Here is a 20747-nt window from a genome sequence, read left to right as displayed (position 1 = left end):
GCAATAAGAATATATTTAATAGTCACTCCACTTGGTAAAAAATAAAACTCTTAAAAATACCCCTTCGGGTCACAGTGCATACATATATTCCATTTGTTTCGCAGTTTGCAAAACACTTACTTGTTAACAGTCTATCCCTGCTTCTCAGGAAGACTGTGTCTGTCTTGTCACTTACTTGTTAACAGTCTTTCCCTGCTTCTCAGGAAGACTGTGTCTGTCTTGTTGTTCCCATCAACAAGACAGACACAGTCTTCCTGAGAAGCAGGGATAGACTGTTAACAAGTAAGTGTTTTGCAAACTGCGAAAAAAATGGAATATGTGTATGTACTCTTACCTGAAGGGGTATTTTTAAGAGTTTTATTTTTTACCAAGTGGAGCGACTATTAAATATATTCTTATTGCATCCAGAGGTCTTTGTGGGCTTTTCCCAAGTGCTTAGAGTCTTCTGAATAGTGTTGTAGACACTACCCATTGTAAGGAGGCACAACAACAGACTCTGGACACATGGGAGAGGTTATATTGGTCATCTATCCTGGGGTACAGGAAGAACTGAAGACTATAGACAAGTCTCATCTGACCTAAGTTTTCTACTACCATGAACCCTCCATCATGGCAGATGCTTCACAGACTTGGTGGTTGATCCCTACCACCATAGCCTGTTCTACTGTCTCCTGAAATGAGTCTGTATTACCCATTTAATTTGTAGATGAGCTTCTATTCAACTTTTGATATTTGAAGTAATCCTCCAGCAAATGTGTGAAGACATGTTTGTCTGCATTTCATTATGTCATGTCAGCTGTCTCATAATTGTTTGTCAGTGAGATGCTAGCTTTGATTTATGACTGCTTAACATACCTCTCAACCTGCAGACATTGAAATAAGTTCAAAGGCTCTTGAAAAGTAGGTACATCCATAACTATATTAGCATAAACTTTGAATACCTAATAGCACATAACTATACTTTCAGTAGGATTTTCAAAAACTATTTCAAATCACAGGTTTGAAAAACAGAGTGACAAAAATGGTTTAAAAACACTGTAAAATCTGCACACTTTAATGAATCTAACCTTACACACAGCATTGTCCCAGCTCTTGGTGTTCCATAGTTTAATACCGCACACATCACTAACTTAACTCTTATTGTTTCAGTTGTCTAATACTGTCCAAACTATGGCTATTCCATGATTCTAATACTGCATGTTGTGCTGTCCAAACTCTTGATATTCCATGGTTCTAACACTACACATGCCACTGACCAAAGTGTTGATATTCCATGGTTTAATACCACACACATCTTTAAAGTAACTATTAGCTTTCTAATACTATCCAAATTCTGAGTATTCCATAGTTCTAATGCTGCACACAATGTTGACCAAACTCTCTTTGGTTCTAATACTATGCACTGTGCTGACCAAACTCTTGATATTCCATGGTTCTAATACTGCTCACAGCGTTGCTGTAGGGCTTGGCATTCCATACTTCTAATACTGCTCACCCCATTGGTCCAGCACTTAGTGTTCTGTGGTTCTAATACTGTGCACACGACTGGGTCTGACTCTTGGCATTCCATGCTTCTAATACTGCTCACCCCATTAGCCCAGCACTTGGTGTTCTGTGGTTCTAATTCTGTGACACGTTTGGGTCTGGCTCTTGGCATCCAGCTTCTAATACTGCTGACACCATTGGCCCAGCATTTGGTGTTCTGTGGTTCTAATTCTGTGACACGTTTGGGTCTGACTCTTGGTATTCCATGCTTCTAATACTGCTCACACCATTGGCCCAGCACTTGGTGTTCTGTGGTTCTGTGACACGTTTGGGTCTGACTCTTGGTATTCCATGCTTCTAATACTGCTCACACCATTGGCCCAGCACTTGGTGTTCTGTGGTTCTAATTCTGTGACACATTTGGGTCTGACTCTTGGTATTCCATGCTTCTAATACTGCTCACATGACTGTGCTATTGCCTGCTGTCTAGCTATGGAGCTGTTGTGTAAGAGTAACAGTTCTTGACAAGTCAGCTGTCATGCAGCCTTGCAGTGATGTCACAGCTGTTGTTGATCCCACTGCACAGTTCAGCATCCATTTCTTTGCTTGGAGACAAATAGACATGCATAACTTTGAATATTTTTTGGGCATGTCAGCTTTGTACCCCCATATTCATTTATTTAAACAAGGATTTCAGTATGATGGATTACTTTATACATTTATTATGTCCCTAAGTGACAAAAAGGACAAATACAAATGCAAAGAAATCAGTAATGGTCAGGACATTTTTGATTAATTTTGTTCCCAAGCTGTGTAACTTATTTCCTCCGTGGTTTGTTTCACACTCACCATACACACATTCACATCTCCAGCCATTAGTGTGTGCGTGATATAAATTTGCCTTGTTTTGGATTTTTGACCTGTCTTCACTAAGATGTTAGCAACCAATTTTATCACTGTTGTTATTGATGCATAACTTGGCTACATGCCCAGCCTCACATTCCAGTGCCACAACAAGCTTGCTTGTTGTGTACTTAATTTTCTTGTGTTGTCTCAATTTGTGAATTGTATTGTACTGTTGTTTGTTATTGATTTATTCTATGATGGATGTACCAGGTTTTGTGGGTCCATGATGTGTGAGATTTCAAACAAATTCCTCCATATTGTAAGAGGATTATGTAACTGTTTCTAATTCTTTTTTGTATGATCATTTTTCAGTTTTGTATAAAAACCTTGCTTCCATAAGTAATTTGAAAGAATTACTCATATAAACAAATGGTACTTCAGCTTTTATTTATTTGAAAGGGGAATGGAGAGTTGCTTCTTCTTATCATAAAGGATGAGAGCTGCTAAATTATTTGTTGTGCAGATAATCTGAGATTCTTTTTTGCTTGGGAGTCTCCACACTAGAGAGTTGGAATAAACCAGGTCAGATGGAAATTTGTTAACAGGGGGGAGTAGGAGGCGGGATGAGTACGTAGTGTATAGATTGCAGGAAATCGCTTCACTGCTAATCCGTCAGTTATGGCTCTGTTAGATCCTATAGGGGACGTAAGAAAAATAATTGTTTGTAGGTGTGATTCTTTTACAGGGTAGTACAGTGAGCGTGTTAGGCTGGATATTTACCATAATAAGAAATAATATTGGTGCCAATGAAGGCCTAAGTAAGCTGCCCACTGTGTCCAGAAGTGAATGTTTTAAAGTACTGTGTAGCACACTGTCAGACATGCATTACATGATCCATTGCTTAAACGTTTTAGGCTAATTATGTGTTGGTTCACATAGCTTTTATGTTTCTTTTGGCATACTATATATTTCTGAGGTCATACTTAATTCATTTGTAGCGCTTTGTGAGGACGAGTACATTAAGTCGATGTCTGCTGTTTCATTTGTTATTTCATACCCCATTTTCTTCCTACATTGTGCTGTAATTCAGTATTTGTAATTTAGTAGTGCTTGGAGAAATAATTTTCTGCAAATTTTTTGTGAGCAAAATTTTTGACAATGTATTATGGCTACTGAACTTTTTTTTTTTTTTTTTTTTTTTAAATAAGTTAGCATTTCTACATACTTTTTTTCTTACAACCATAATTCACAAAGTCGATAAATATTCCCAATATAATAGTCTCGTGCTCAGCTAGCCACCTTCACAGACCACAGTAATGCTAACATGACCTTGTGACCACTGTTATCCTGTATTTTTTAAATTAAACCAGTCAGAAAAAAATAGTGTGTCCTGTGCTTATGCACCTTAAATAGCCCTGCTTTTAGGTCCACTGATGCAACCTTACAGTGCAGATGCCTGGAAACAGTTTTGGAGTGACCCAGAAGTTGTATATTGCTTCAGTATTTCTTTTTTTTTTTTCCAAGACTTAAGAGCCATATCAGAACTCTGGTTTTTCAAAGATTATTAGTATTGGAAGCTGTGGTATTACTGAATGTATTAAGTGTTGCCGAAGCATAAATCCAGTCTTTGCAACCTAGCTTAAGAACTCCAGATATACAAACGTTCTGTTTTTATTTTGTCTCATTTATTTACTGTGAAAGCTCAACTGAGCAGTGCCCTTTTTCAGCTGCGGTCCAAGGAGAAAAGCTCCATTATAGAGAGATCATGGAGATCATTTGCATGGTTTCATTATTTACAGTCAGTTTCTTTCACGAACAACAGTTTCATTATTCAGACATCCTTGACATCAGTTACATCATTTACAAATTGTTTTGATTAAAAATAACAGTTACAAGGGTTGTGTATGAATACCTTTTTTAAATACAGGCAGGTATATGTCATCAGTATGTACAGATTGACAGGTTTTACTTAGTAATATTAGTTACTGTCAAGACTTGTTCAAAATCCAGGACATAGGAGGATAAGAAAAATAGTTAGAGCAGTCCAAAGAAAGGAAGGAGTGGAGGGGGCATTAAGAAGCTAAAGAACATGAGATGATAGAGGAAGGTTTAGTTGTGATAATAGTACATTATGCTTTGTGCAGCAGAGTTATGGCACAGATTCATGTAGCTATATTAGTACCGGTTTAACCATAAGTGATTCAGGTGCAGAACTATGTATCAGTCAGGTGTTGCTTCAGTTTGCATTTGAAGTGTTTCAGGTTGCAGACTGTTCTTAAGTGGAGTGGAATGGTATTCCAGCTATTAACAATGTAGTGTGAATACAGGAAGTATCCTGCGTTGTTGTTAGATTTAGTTAAGTAGAGTAATGATTTGTCAGTGGAGTGTAGAAGCCTCTCATTAGTGTAAAGTTTAATGAAGGACTGAAGAGATGGGAATTTTTCAGGACTGTCAGTAGTTTGAAGGCTAATTAATTGTGAGTATAGTAGAGAATTATAGGTTCATAGGTTGGTACTAGGCTATCGACCCTAGGGCATGTACAAGCCTAGCCATAACAATTCTCTGCCTATTTCTTCCCACAATATTTACTTCATTGGACATGAAAAAAGTACAGTTGTGTACCCTTACCATAAATGTAAATGTTCGAGTGTATTCACTGTTGCAGTCATTACACTTGGGCTATCTGCCTTGCAGGCAGCCTTCAGTCGGCCCGAATACCAGAGACCCAGCACCTCTGCGTCGGATGCTGTCGCTCCTGGACTGATGTTAGGTCATCAGGGTTATAAAAACAGGCAGCCAACGCCATTACAAAAGTTTTTCTTGCCCCAAATAGGGAGCTAGGTTATGGTGGGGGAACACTGCCAGTAAAAAGTAAATACCAATACTAGTAGAAATAGCCATAGAGAGGAGAGAGAGTGAGAGACAGTTTATTTGTTTTAGAGAGAGGCAGCGATGTGATCTATGTCATTGGTTGGTTGTGAATTTGGCTGTCTTATTGTAGTATTGCTTGGTAGATGAGGAGATGAGATTGGTTAGGATAGGAGAGGTCATATAATAGTGTGGGGAGTAGAAAAGAAGTGGCTATGTTTTGTCTAGCAGAGTTAGTAAGGTAGTGTTTTACTCCATAGAGGCGGCCTAGCTTTTGGTGTGTCTTTTTTATGGCTTACTAAAGTTAGAGATCAAATTTCAGGTGGGCATCTATAATCAGGCCTAGTAGTTTGGTGTGGGATAGCTGTTCTGTGTTGATCTTCTTGGATGACAGTACATTAAAGGTAGTTTCTGGGGTGAGAGAGATAGTTGGGGGTGAACAGTAATAGTTTATTTTTTTGTTTTTTAGATTCAGGAGGAGATGTGAGTTGTCGAGCCAAGCCTCTTACGAAGAGAAGGATTTGTGGGTGTGTTTGGACCATAAGTAATGTCCTAGCAGCACATATTATTGGCATGTTCTACTGTGGTGGCCTCTGGCTGCTGTGTTTGGATCCCTAGTAAAATGTCATCACTGGAAATGCTGAGTGCCGACAAGCCAAAAAAAACTGAAACCCCAGTAAAAGAGAGAATCTGGAAGATCACTCGTCTCCTTTAAACTTTTGTGCGGGTAAGCCACCCACACCCCTGGGGAAAAAAAAGTGCGTGTGTGTGTGTGTGTGTGTGTGTGTGTGTGTGTGTGTGTATACATGGAGGTGTTTAGGTGAAATTGCAGTGGAGTTTTTAACTAGATTGTTTAATGAAATCTTGGAAAGTGAGAGGATGCCTGAGGAATGGAGAAAAAGCATGAAGTTATGGGAAAGAGTAGTGGAAGCTAGTTTAAGAAGGGAGGTGATGATTAGTGATCAGCAGTATGGTTTCATGCCAGGAAAGAGCACTACAGATGCAATGTTTGCTCTGAGAGTGTTAATGGAGAAGTACAGAGAAGGTCAGAAGGAGTTGCATTGTGTCTTTGTGGATTTAGAGAAAGCATATGACAGGGTGCCTAGAGAGGAGTTGTGGTATTGTATGAGGAAGTCGGGAGTGTCAGAGAAGTATGTAAGAGTGGTACAGGATGTGTACGAGGGTAGTGTGACAGCGGTGAGGTCTGCGGTGGGAGTGACGGATGCATTTAAGGTGGAGGTGGGATTACATCAAGGATCAGCTCTGAGCTCTTTCTTATTTGCAATGGTGATGGACAGGTTGACAGACGAGATCAGACGGGAGTCCCCGTGGACTATGATGTTTGCAGATGACATTGTGAGCTGTAGTGAGAGTAGGGAACGTGGAGGAGACCCTGGAGAGGTGGAGATCTATGCTATAGAGAGAAGAGGAATGAAGGTCAGCAGGACTAAGACAGACTATATGTGTGTGAATGAGAGGGAGGATAGAGGAATGGTGAGGATGCAGGGAGTAGAGGTGGCGAAGGTGGATGAGTTTAAGTACTTGGGATCAACAGTTCAGAGTAATGGTGAGTGTGGAAGAGAGGAGAAGAAGAGAGTACAGGCAGGATGGAGTGGGTGGAGAAAAGTGTCAGGAGTGATTTGTGACAGACGAGTACCAGTAAGAGTGAAAGGGAAGGTCTACAAGAGGGTAGTGAGACCAGCTATGTTATATGGGTTGGAGACAGTGGCATTGACAAAAAGGCAGGAGTCAGAGCTTGACGTGGCAGAGTTGAAGATGTTAAGATTTGCAATGGGTGTGATGAGGATGGACAGGATTAGGAATAAGTATATTAGACGGTCAGCCCAGGTTGGAAGGTTTGGAGACAAAGCCAGCGAGGCAAGATTACGTTGGTTTGGATATGTGCTGAGGAGGGATGCAGAGTATATTGGGAAAAAGATGCTGAGGATGAAGCTGCCAGGTAACAGGAAAAGAGGAAGGCCTAAGATAAGGTTTATGGATGTGGTGAGAGAGGACATGCAGGTGGTTGGGGTGACAGAGCAAGATGCAGAGGACAGGAAGAAATGGAAACAGTTGATCTGCTGTGGCGACCCCTAACGGGAGTAGCCGAAAAAGAATATATATATATATATATATATATATATATATATATATATATATATATAAAATGTAACGTGTGTATGTATGTGTATATGTATATGTGTGTGTGTGTGTGTGTGTGTATATATATATATATATATATATATATATATATAATCAACTCCAACCATACCTTGGAGAAAATGGAATAAACTTTGAAATGGCCATCTCGGACTTAGTATATGCAACCCCATTTTTTGGCCATTTAGTATCTATTTTTCTGGACTCGCTGTAGCAGGTCCCGAATTTCAAATCATTAGTGCTGTGTTTAGGTGATTGAATAAGTTAAACAGTAGTGGTCCCAGGTGGGAGCCTTGTGGGACTCCCATGGATATAGGAAGGAAAGAGGAGAAATCATCTTGCCATTTCAGTGCTTGGGACCTGTTAGTGCGGTAACTAAAAAAGCAGTTACATGAGGTTGGTGATAGCCCATAGTAAGACCGTTTAGTTAGGAGAGTTTCATGATTGCATAGTTCCCTAGTTATTCATTCATTCAGCTGTTACAGTTTAGTGTGTTGGATTAAAGGAAGATTTCTAGGAATGAGCTTAGATAAGGTGATAATGGTAAATAAAATTATGCAGATTCCATATTATTACAGAGATTGCCACAGATTCAGTAACAAAGGCACATGTTCTACATTATATTTTACTGCCATCTGAGAGTAATTAGCTTATATATATTTATATTAATTACTTTCTTCCAACCTTACAGCCTACTGTCCCACTAGAAACTTGACCACACGTGCTCCATGTTAAACTTACCCATACCCATAAATTTGTGTAGTTCCTTAAAGGTGTGTGGTAAATGACACTTTGTGAAAGAGGAGAGAGTTTACTAAAAAGGCAAAGGTGATGCTTGGTAATGGATCAGGCCTTCTTGTCATTGTTTTTAATAGGGATTTTAAGCTTGACTGTATTTGAAATGTGTTAGTCTTCCCTTCTGTACATGCTGGACATAGTGTTGCAAGGAGCCTGCAAATTGGTTGTGCATGATTGGTGCTCTGCCCTGGTAAATAAATAGAAATAAAGGGGCAGTGGCACTCTGCCTTGTAATGCATATTAACTTCACATGAGGCATAGACCTCCTTTCAGGAAGTAGTTTGAGATTAGGAGCAATGGCATTTCCTTAACACTATTGGTACAAATTAGGAATCTAAGCCTTTCTTTTTTGTAATGACCCTTTGTACCCTTTCATGTAGAACAATATTAAATTCTTTCTAATAGGACCAATTATGTGCTTTCAGCTTTGCAAACACAATGTGGAACAGATATATGTTTCTAAAAGTCTGCAAGACAAGTGCCCTAGTAACCAGAGACAGTGACAGTTTGTACCCAGCACAAGCAGAGTTGCAGAGTATGCAGTTCTGGTAATTACTTCCAGGAGAGGACGGGATTTTGTGGCATTGGAGTGCATCTCAAATATTGGTTTCAGTTCTGAAGATCATAGTAAGAAGACACTTTTCTTTCCTGTAGATAGTGTATAAAATGCAGTAGAAGTTGTATGACATAGCCTATGAGAACTGTGGCACAGATGGGCATCAAACACTGCTTTTGGGCATGTGAGAGGCTGAAGGGAACTGGACTATGTGTGGATTATTCCTTTTGATTCTGCAAGATGATGATGTTTTAAGCTTGCATTGAAAAACTTCTAAACTGAATTGAGGTGCCAGATGTTTGCATGAAGGATGATATCAGTACATAATTACTTGCTACATGGATCACCTGGAGTGGAAAAGTGCCCACAGCCTTCTAGTCTTCCATCACCAAAGGGTGAGTGCACTGCCTGCTGCACCACTGCTGACCTTTACCAGTGTGCACAGATGTTTAATGTAGTTCTAGCAATAGACCAAGGTAGACCAAGCAGTGCTTACCTCTCTTTGAAAAAGCTACTATCCTACTTATCCAGCAGCATATTTTTTTCCACCTAGCACAGCACTTGTTTTATGCCCAACTCATGCAGTTCTTGAATTTTGTCTTTGTTTTTGATGGTACCACCTACCTCTTTGAGAACTTTAGTCCAGTCTTTCACCACTTTTCCAGTGAAAAACATATTACTTTGTCTCAGTTGAGCCTTCCACCTTGCATTTTGAAGTGGCACTGTCATTTTCTCATACGTCCAGTTCCTGAAAGAGTGCTCCCACATCGACTCTCCATGAATTCCTTAGCGGTGGTTAAATATTTCTATTTTTCTATATCGCTTCCTTTCTTCATGACTATACATACTCAGCTAATGTACTCTACATGGCATTCTGGCATTGACCATGCTCTAATTTGTTGCACTCTTTCTTACTTTGCCTGTTCTGTCGCTCCTTTTTTAGACGTTAAGTCTGCAGAACTTTACACAGTGATGCATACAGGGTCTAACAAGCTGTGTGTACAAAGGGATAGCATCTTCTTGGCTTTGTACTGCTAATGCCTGTTCCTCTGTCATGCTTCAATGCAAGCTGTTGTGCCAGGATGGCACACTACCTTCTTAGCTTTACTTCTAATATAAGCACCACATGCCCAGTTCCATACCAGTCACCTGCTATTGCTTAGACACAGTGCTATGATTTCTGCCCTCAGATTTAACCTTACATTACTGGTTGTCAAATCGTCATAATAAAGTTTTATTTCTATAAGAGTACATACTTTATTAAGTAACTAAATAAAGCCTACACAAAATGTCCTTATCACTGTATGGGGGTCCAGTAACTGAAGGCGTTCTGTTATGAAACATAAAAGACTGCTCCATTTTGTGGCCCCCTGCTCTTTTTAAAGGACAGTGCCTTGATTTTTAGTGCTGAGAGGTTGAGATGTATGTCCAGTTCTCTTCTTGTTGCCACTGTTTTCACTTTATTTGTGTAGTCTACAGTTTATTGCTTCTAGATGTATCATTTTGTGCTTGCAGTTTTACAGTGAAGTGAAATTGCCATGTGCCATTCCTCCAGTCTTTGCATGTACCATTCCTTTCTTTCTACAACAACTTGTATATCAGCCCTGGCTTTTGTTTTTAGCAGAATAATGTTTTTTTTCTTGCAGTGCTCCAACGATCTGTACATCAGAGATGTAATACGTGCACCAGTGGTTAGTATATAGATGTTACTAGTGATTATAATACTGTAAGCAGGGGCTCCATGGTCTTATTACAAGGTAGATGTGGTGTGCAGATGGGACTGCTTGTAATACTGAAATGGGTGCAGTGGGATCACTGCTCTAACCCGGTTAACAAATTAAAAATAAAAGAAATACATTTTTTGTAAGCATAGCGATATTGACTGATGTTTTGGTCCTGAGAACACTGTAGTCATGCACCTCTTATTAATTTTCTTAGCTACTGGCTTTTGGCAGCATTTCTAGTATGTGTAATATTTCCAGCTAGTTTAGAGTTGTCTAGGCCCCAAATTTTTAAAGATTGTTTACAAGGCTGCTGCCAGTCATGAGGATAATCTTCAGACCATTGCACTTGAACCAGATAGTGTCAGCTGGGTCATCTAGTAAGTAATTAGGTGGCAAAGGTCCAACTTGTTGATGGGCACCTACTGTCAATGTTTGGTGTGAGTAGCTAGGCTTGTTCACTAGAATATTGTGTTCTGTATTGTTTATCTTTATTATTTTTCTCTGAGCTATATTTGTAACTCTGTTTATTAATGTTTAATGTTTTCACTTGGAGCTTTTCTCCCCGGGCCTCTGCTGAAAGTGGACATATATCCAGTTGGACCAGCCCGGTCAATAAATGTAAAATAAAATAAAATTATCAAGGACTACACATGTACATAATATAACATGTAATATGACTATGATATGCAGTATATCCATTATTATTTGCATTCTGTATGCAACTGAGGTTGTCTCTACTGTGTTATTTGCTACCGTACCCCATATCACAGCTGAAATAACCCTGTAGACCAGCTGTCCTACAGATACAGTCATGTTATAAAATAAGAACTTACAAAGTTTTGTGGCATTCATTTGCTGGCAAATAAATAGATAAAAAAATAAATAAATGATTGTCATAAAATATAAAGTCACCAAATATAATTTTGTAAGCCCCAGCCGAGCGAGAGTTGGGCTTTTTGTGTGGCTTTCTGCTCTTTGTTGCACCTTGGATTATTACACTGCAGGCTGTAAACCTGCCGTGGAAATACTGGTTAAACCTGAAATTCAACAGTCGACCTTGTTTGATAGCTTTCCTTGCAGCGTCTTTCTTTTTAAATCCATCATAGCGACACTGTTTTGTCTTCCTGCAACATGCTTTGCTACTTGGCACTGTTTGTTTCGACAAGTAGCAGCCTCAAATGAGCTGATGGAATCTGTCGCTATGTGTAATTCAAATAATTCATTCATGCATACATTTAGAAGAGCCTGACCTGGTTTGTGTCTGCTGGATAGTTCAAAAACGTAAAGGGAATTGAATGCTGTGTGCAAATCACAGTACTGCTATCCTCGCCCAGCCCTGTTGAATGTGCCTTTAGGATGAGCTGGCTTTCCATCATTAAAATGCAAATGAAACACCACATTGGGAACAATTAAAGTAGGGGTTCAGAATCATTAGGAAAGTAGTAGACTCAGAAGGATTGTGGGGGAGGGGGAGGTATTGCAGCAAAAATGAGAGGACACATTATTAGTCACCAAATTTCAGACATCATTTGCAAGTCTATAGCCACTGCATTGTTACTCCTACCCACTTGTTAGAGCACTGCTGCGAGAAAGGTTTGAAGAAGGGCACAGTCTGCAGGAACAATACATGGTGCCTGAACAACGACACTGTCTTGATTCGTTGGATTCAGAAGAAAAGAAACTTTAGTGTGCTTGTAGCCAACGAGAGTGAAGGCTGACTACATAGATACCTGCTGGCAGTTGCTCACGTGGGAGCTGGATCAGAGGGGCTTATCTCAGTGGTGGAAAGTAGTGGATTCTGTTGCGACTCCTTCCCAACGGAACTTGGAACTTCATGTTTATTCACTGAGGCTCAGCAAATCAGCATGCTACAGATTAGAAAGGAGGCAATGAAATAAAAAGCACACGTTGCTAACCTGTACTTGTAGCGTTGCTTTCTTTCTATTGAAGTACTGACATCTTGTATCTTTCTCATTTTTGCAGCTTTTCACTGGTGCAGCTTTTGGGAATCGTAGCTTCACATGAAGCTTTGATCACGTTTTGAAAGAAAGTTATTGGGTTTTTGTGTCAAGCTGCTTGGCATGCTCGGGTGGTATGACATGAACTTGTCTGTTTAAAAATAAATAAGTAAAACATGGCAGCTTAAAACATGGTATTGTGAAGGGGATAGTACATTGCGGATCTGTGTTCTCCTTGTTTTTCTGGTGTGTTGCAACTCTTCAGTGTATAAGAAAGTCCATTTCAAAATGGTGGTGTTCACTAATTCAAAGGTGAACTTTCTTCTGAAGTTTTTCAAGAAAAAAGGTAAGCAGTTGCTTAAAATGAGTAGAATATAGTATGAATTACAGTTGTTGGAAAACTGCTTTCCTGAAATTATTACATTTCAGAATCTGACATCCCCAGTGTCACTTGTGAAGTATTCCATTATTTGTGTATCTGAACTAAAAGTGTATATCACATAGCTTTTAAAAGAAAAAAAAATAATAAGCACTACTTTGGTGTAACTTTGTAGGACAGAATGTAATGTTTGACAGATGTTTTGGCTTTATTCCTGTCCATTTTAATTGCTGTTTTGTTCATGTTCTGTTTCTTTCAAAAAATTCAGTTGCTCTTGTTTTGTTTGCCTGAACAGCTGGGAAGGTCCATTGCGCACTGAAAGGCTAATCCTCTGCACTTGACCGTAACAGCAGAGAAGCAGTTGAAAGAAATGCTGGGTGCACCTGAAAAGAGAGATTTGTGATGTATGTTTGTGTGTGTGTGTGTGTGTGTGTGTGTGTGTGTGTGTGTGTGTGTGTGTGTGTGTGTGTGTGTGTGTGTGTGTATTTTGAGCTAGGCAGGAGGAGTGTGTCATGACCTTTGTATAGTCAAAACTGAACTTTGCGGCCACTAGTTAGTAAGGTCCATGAATAGGAAAACCAATAATATTTAAAGATCTGTGCTCAGCTACAAGCTTTTCCATTGAAAGTGTAACTTGTTACAGGGAAGGTTCACTACTAATCTTACCAGAATCTGTCAACATTCTGGTAATGGCCTGGTTTTATAATAATAAATTGTAATAGTCATTTGGTTGCAGATGTTTAAACTTACTAGACAGTACTTGCTCTGTCTGAGATGATAAAGGGATTTTGTAGCTGTAGGGCTTGTCATTAGAATACTATGCACACAGGCATGAAAGTTTATATTATTTAAATGCTTATGTCCACATGCAATTAATAAGTAAACACAATGTTCTTTTTTGAGCCATGTCAAATATTACAACAAAAATGTCTGTCTATCTGTGTTTCCTTCTCATACTTTCTGTTTCTAAATGGGGTAGTAGGGGGATAGCAAAATAGTTATTGTGTCTGTGGTTAGAAATGTGGAGCATATATGTTTGTAATATATGTCCTCCCAAGTTCACACACACCTGATGAACAGACAACATGTCCTTTGTTGAGGCAGGCCATGTGGCATTGTGTACATTAGAAAACAAATTTTAACCGAAAACGTTAGAGGTCTACCCATTTTGCATGCTAAATTCTTCATGCTGGAGTGTGTCATCATACTCACATGCAAGCAGCTTGACTGGTTGTCCATACTTTGTAGATAAGCATAGAACTACCTTATGTAAATGCAATGATAAAATATTGTAATGTTCCCAGTATGGATTTCTAGTAACAACTTTCTCAGAAGATGCAAGTCTGTGGTAACTGCCACTGGTTATTTGTGCTGATAAAGCACGACCTTACAGTTCTACTATTTCACAGGACAAAAATTGCTTTCAGCACCGTATCGAACAAAAAAGCAGAAAAAAAATAACCAGCAGAATTAGTCTAAGGACACTGTGAAGCATTGTTATACTGAAGTCTAGCCGTAGATTTGATTATCAAGGGGTAGCTAATACCTAATGTGGGTACTTAGATCCTAGTGTGTCGTTTAGGGGCACTCTGGGTTGTTGGTGTGTGTGTGTGTGTGTGTGTGTGTGTGTGTGTGTGTGTGTGTGTGTGTGTGTGTGTGTGTGTGTGTGGGTATATTGATTTTGGTTCTTTTTAGCCATAGAAAGGGTAACTGGATCTACTGGGTCATGAGAAGGAGGATTAACAATATCAAGTGTCAGGAATGAGTACTGCATACAGCATCTTTGTCAGGGAAATGTTTTGAAGGGCAGTCTGCCTGAGATACGGCTTGCAGTACTTTTCTAAAACTCAAAGTCTAGAAACATCTCATCTCAGAGGTAAAGAACCACACTCAATTTGATAGCATTTGTAGTTTAATTTATCTGCTGACATTGTTTGATTTCTGGAACATCCCAGCATCTCTCAAACATTATAGTTATTTAACTATCTTAGCAGCCATTTCAAAAAACATTGCCAGCTCATGCCCCCTGTATTTTCCCTATTTTGTTAAGTTAAAACAACAGTTTGCCAAAATATAATACTGCAGCAGAGAAGTAAAACTGGGAGTAAATGCAAGATCTATTACTTTGTGAACTTTAACAGCCTCTGTGTGATTTTAACAGCCCTCTAGACACTGTGATGATAGAACTGTATCTGTGGATCCCACTTCAAGACTTGCTGTATAAAGCTCTTACTAAAATGTTATTGAATCCTGGCTTTTGAGGCTGCTGGAGCACAGAGTTAGTATTTATTACATTCCTATTGTGGATGAAGTGATGGGAGTAGGGCAGTCTTTTGAATGTACATTATTTTAGGTAAGTGAAGCATTATATGTTCTTTTATGGCAATTGCTTTGGGACTGGCTGGTGAAAAATAAGGTACACTGTCCTTAAGGATCAAGTGCAAAGCTGCAACTTACCTGATAAAAATGGAAGGTAGTGACCTTGCAGGATGGCATCTGCCCACTAATGTCAAGTGTTTATTTAAACCATATAATACATTTAATAAGTCCAAAAAAAAAAATAAAAATATTTTAGCATGCTTACTGCATGCAATTCCCATGTAGACAGTCTATGATGTCATCACTCCTAGCAGCGTGATGACATGATTCTGTAGGCAGCAATAGCTGGAAGTAATCCAACACTGCTGTGCAGAAAAAGAAATACAGTGCATAATCAAAAAAAATAAGCACCCAGCAAAAGTAATATTTAATGAATAATGTGAATATTCGTTAATTCCTCCTGTCAGTGTTCATGCTCTGACCTTGCTTTTCTTCTCTCTCTTTTTTTCCTGCACACCACTGTCAACTTACAACTACTGTGCATTACACAAGATGAGGTCAGAAGAGTTCTGCATCCCAAACAGCATCAACTCAAAACGTTATGCTCTTCAAAACTGTGCAAAGAACACTGCATGTATTTTGTAAAAATCTTAATTTCACATAAAAGAGTTTTATATGAAAATCAGATCCAAAAAGCCATTGTACACCAGTGTGTGTTCATATAAAGCAGAAACTGAAAGCAGATGCACACTCCATTTTGTGCCTTTGAGCATTATCTTTAAGATGAAGTACACCTGACACTCATCTGCAGCCATAGGCCACTGTCCAGTGCAGTCGGCACTACACACCTGCTTGCGACTCGTTGTTTTAAGACCTGCTGCATGAAAGTGCGTGTTTTTAAGAAGTAATTATGAAGCACAGCAGACTATGAGCACCCTGAGTTTACTACATTCCCCACAGCAGCTTATATACTAGTGCAGGAATACTTCGAATCTAGACAAACTAGAGTGGAAAAGGTAAATAAATGAGTTGCATTTTGTAATGTAATAAGTGGTAAAGGAGAAAAGCAAACTACTGTGACGCGCAAAATCTTTTCTAGCCCACCTTGTACAACTTATTAGTGTACTGCATAAACAGCTAGAAACCTTTTAGCCATACTCCCACAAGGAAAATGACTACATAAGGAACGTTTAGTCATTATTACAGACAAAACAGAAAGAAAGGGTGTCATTTCAGTACATTCCTGACAGCTGAAATCATATTTCTTTTTGAACACTCTCACCATGATGTCCCATTGAATAAGTGGATAAAAGCCTTATTTACTAAAAAATAAAAAATAAAAAAAAAATAAGTGAATTTAACTGGTGCCCAGGTGGACAGGGTAATTTTTTCCATTACTGAATGCATTGGGAGGGGATTTAACACCACCTTTCAAAAAGTCCAACATGCACTTTGTATCTGTCCGTCAAGTTTTGAATAGAAATCCATAAATGAGGCAGTTAGGAAGCAGACAGAACAGTTTCTACATTAGTCTACACTCGTGCAGATTGCACTGAAAAAAAATAATATAAATCTAATGCAAAAAAAATAAAATAAATGCATGTCATTTAGACCATTATACTGTCAGCTTTAATAATGAGATTCTAAGATTTTATTTCTACATGATGGAAGCAAGAATGGCAGAGTAGTGCAGCAGTTAGCATTGTTGATTCACTGTATTTGTTTCTTCACATTCTGGTTATGGACATCAGCTGGGTACGACAACCCTGTGTTTCCAAAGGTCAGCCAAGCAGTCCACTTATGCTGTGCTGATAAGGGCATAAGAAGGCTGAAACTTGCATGTTCGCAGCTAGTGGGGTTTGGCTTTACTGGCCTTGAATTTGTCCCTAACAGACTTAAAAAAGGAAAAAAGTCATGGGAATTCACTACCATATAGCTGAACACCTGCAATCCTTAAGGGGTCATTTGCATATATCCCATGTTACTCTGATACAAGAGCTTTTAAGGAATCACACCGTGGAAAATCTAGCTTGGCTCTATTTTTCTTTTAGTTTTTACTGATGGGTACTTTGGCTTTGTATGCTATAGGTTAACTGGCTCTTATTAAAAGTGACTGTAGGGAGGTATGCCGTGTGTCGATGTTCAAAAATACTGACGAGCGCCAAAAGCCTTACATGTACATGTAGTGGTTACGCATTAGTTTAGTACTTATTTATGCTGTTCATGTGCAGATTGCTTACAGTTTCACTGTGTCCTCCTCAGCTAAACATTTCGTGAAAGTTTACCTACATTCATTTTTTTTGTCTTCATGTTATGTGTAACTAGGACAATATTTCAGTTCACTGCATCTCATGAGACATGTGATTTGTTCAAGTTTGTGTTTGTCATTTAGTGATTTTGCAAGCTAATGATTTTTATGCGCTTATGTGAGGGGCCATTCTTCCAGTTTCTTTTGGTACATTTTATATTATCTTTTCAAATCACTAAAGGGTACTTGGTCAGCAGAGATGATCTTGGGCATTTCTTGGTTTTGTGTATGATTGTAATTTGAAAATGTGAAAACAAGAGAGTTGAGAATGTGGCTGTCAGTTTCACACATTTCTTCTCCGCAGTTCCTTAAATACTTTGTGGCATGGAGTTGGAACACAGTTTAAGAACATAGTGTGTTTTGTGTGTGTGTGTGTGTGTGTGTGTGTGTGTGTGTGTGTGTGTGTGTGTGTGTGTGTGTGCGCGTGTGCTTGTGTTTATCTGTTGTTTCTAGATCTCTGTTTGTATCTATATGTGTTTATATACACACACCAAACCAAAGAGTAGAAATGATGCACAGTTAAAACATTCAGTAAAAACTCAGAAAGACCCAGCTAAGATAGTGTCTTCAATGCATAGTACCAATGGATGAATCTAACAAAGCCTTTCCATGGCAAAAGCTCTGCAAAAACTGCATTCTTCACCCAGTCCAACACAGTAACGATGGCTAACCATGTCTGATCATCCAGCTAATGTAGCAGGGATACAAATCACCCACTACAGACGTCTGATTAAAAAAAAAAGTCTTTTTATACAGCAATTTTATAACATTTTTTCCCTGTCCAGTGTTTCTCCATTATTTTTTAAATGTTTTGGTCACTGCTAAGGAGAGCATGGAGTACTTTTTAAGGATTGGAATGCTTTAATTTTGGTGGTCCTCTCTTATTTGTCCAGTAGGCTGATGACTTTTAGCAGCCGTACCTCCTCATTGGCCTGTTTTAGGTCACCCCTTATTGTCTCTCAGAGACACACACACACACACCCACTGGGTCCACTAACCACAGGAACCATATGTGAAGTGAGCTGTTATAAATAAGTAGGTAAGATGCACTTTTGTATTAGACAGCAGCACTAATCCATACAGCAATAAAGACATCTGGAAAGACCCACCAGGGTGGCAAGTTCGTTTATAATTTTTTTGACCTGTAAATCTTACTAGTGACGTATGATTGCTATAACATTTTTTTAACTTATTACTGGCCCCTACATCACAGTAGGCTTTTTTGAAGAAGTTGTTTTATTTATTAAGTATATTCATCCTTCGGTAAGTCAGACTTATCAGCTTTTAATTGAATTATTTGTCTTGGTTGCCGGGGCCACAGGGACCTAAGCTGGCTAGGGGGAATCTGTGGTTGTTTCCATTTTTTTCACTGTGTACGTACCATAAATCTCCTGTAGTGTAGACTCATGTGTTATGGTTTCTGAAAGCTCATGACATTTCACTTTTTATTTTTCAAGTCTTTAGTTTGTTTATATATATATGTGTGTTTGTGTGTGATGTGTTATAAATAAACATGCACGTATATATGTATATACCATGTGCACATATACACACACGTGTGCAATGTTCTTGGAAAATTCATCAAAAGCACTCTTTGTGGTGTGTTGCTGGCTTTGATGGGAGGAAGATGAAGTGCATGCAGTTATGTTAGGTGTAGGACTCAGTTTTAATGCTGAAATGTTATGATATACAAAGATTTCAGCATTAGGGGGTGGGAGTGTGTGTGTGAGTGTTTGGGTGTTAGGGTTAGAGTAAGTGCTAGGGAAGGGTATATATAGATTTAGTGTTGTGCTTGTCTGTTGGTGTATGTGATGTGTGTCCAAGTGTCTTGTGTAGTGGTAGTGTTATGGTTAGGGTTTTTCCTGGGGTAAGTTGTAGTATTGGAGTCAGTGTTAGGATTAGCAATCATTAGTAAGGTGATTTAGGGAGGCAAAGCCCCCCCCCCAACCCATACTTAATTATGAGAGATTGCCCTAATCCCAACCCTACATCTTACCTTAAGGAAAAAAAAAACCTTTCCATAACACTACTACTATTTAGATAAAATAGGGTTTTAGATTACCAGTAGCAGAAGGAAACTGTTTGTTTTAATTTTGCTGTCAGTTGTAGTTTGTCTGTTGAATTTTTCAGTTACTATATTTTTGAAGTGCCGGCATCAGTAACCTGTGTTTTAGTGATTGTGCACTTCGCTTTTTTAACACCAGTACAACACACATGCACACAAGTAAACAAGTACACTCACCTACCCTTATTATATGCAGAGGGGCAAGCCCCCCTGCACCCCCCCCCCACAGCTCCCCTACATCAATATTCTAACTCCAAGGTCGCACTACATACTCACACACACGAAACACCACCATACAAACTACATTCCTCTCGCACACACACATATCACAGTAACAACACACACTAATACACACTACACCCCCTACCCAATACCCTTCAACATAAAAACTTACCTGAATCCATGAACACAGTGCAACACCAGAACCGCTAATTCAAAATCTCCCGCATTCGAGAGTTTGAATTTCACACTTCTGCGGTTGCGATCTTCCGATCCTTCCACTTTATGAGCTCGAGATTTTGAAATTCGAGATTTCAGTATTTCGAGCTTAGTAAGTGCTCCCATTTATGTATGTATATATGTATGTATATATATATATGAGAAATAAGAAATAAAAAACTGTTACTGCTTCGTTAGTACCTTGCCCTATAAAAATAGCGCAAATAAATAGTACAATGAAAGTCGGGTAGGTACAATGGCAAATACCAGTCACTTGCATAAAATTCAAGGCAAATAGGATATTCCAAGATATATAGTCGTAGTTAAGGCGTTGCTATCACCCTCTGCTGCCTTTCGGCACAACGATAGTATGATCCACCAGCTACTTTCACATCACTATAAATGAGATATTGAAGAACACTTTTAAAAAGTGTAACTAGCAACATCTACTGCCCTTCGGCGCAACGATGATACAATCCAACAGCAGTTTTCACTTCACTATGGATAAATCAAGAGAGCACTCGTTCTATATTCCTTAGAGATTTTATTTAAATAAAAGTTGGCTAGCGCTTTCACCCGTAGGCTTCCTCAGGCCATTACAACATATATTCAAAGTTAATACATTTAAATACTATTTCCTATCGTTAACACTGAGGTCACTTCCTGCTATTACGCTAATTAAAGTGCAAACAATATCTAATATTATTATAAAAGACTTAATGTAATAATTAATTACATACATATTAGACAAATGGATATCCACATATGTGCATAAATAACTCGTAGTATGCACATATGTGAAAAATTCATATATTCGAAATCAAAACATTTATATACTATTTC

At 38.8% G+C, this 20747-nt stretch overlaps 1 protein-coding gene across 4 annotated transcripts in view; it reads left to right on the top strand.

The window, feature by feature from the left end:
* NHSL1 (NHS like 1) overlaps positions 1 to 20747 on the top strand; it is an 829440-nt gene that overhangs the window by 530448 nt on the left and 278245 nt on the right. The window contains exon 1 of one of the 4 annotated variants that reach the window (XM_044075542.1): positions 11925 to 12741. The exons of the other annotated variants lie outside the window; for them this stretch is intronic. Coding sequence (XP_043931477.1) covers positions 12684 to 12741 — 58 coding nt within the window. The 5' untranslated portion in view covers positions 11925 to 12683. Of the gene's footprint in view, positions 1 to 11924; positions 12742 to 20747 lie in introns of those variants that run through there. 4 annotated transcript variants of the gene reach the window in all.

This window comes from Protopterus annectens, chromosome 1.part1 (genome assembly GCF_019279795.1).
Source record: "Protopterus annectens isolate FY-2018-M chromosome 1.part1, PAN1.0, whole genome shotgun sequence".
Taxonomy (NCBI): Eukaryota; Metazoa; Chordata; order Ceratodontiformes; family Protopteridae; genus Protopterus; species Protopterus annectens.
Note: the sequence above shows the minus strand (reverse complement) of the source record. Positions and strands in the feature narration are given on the sequence as shown.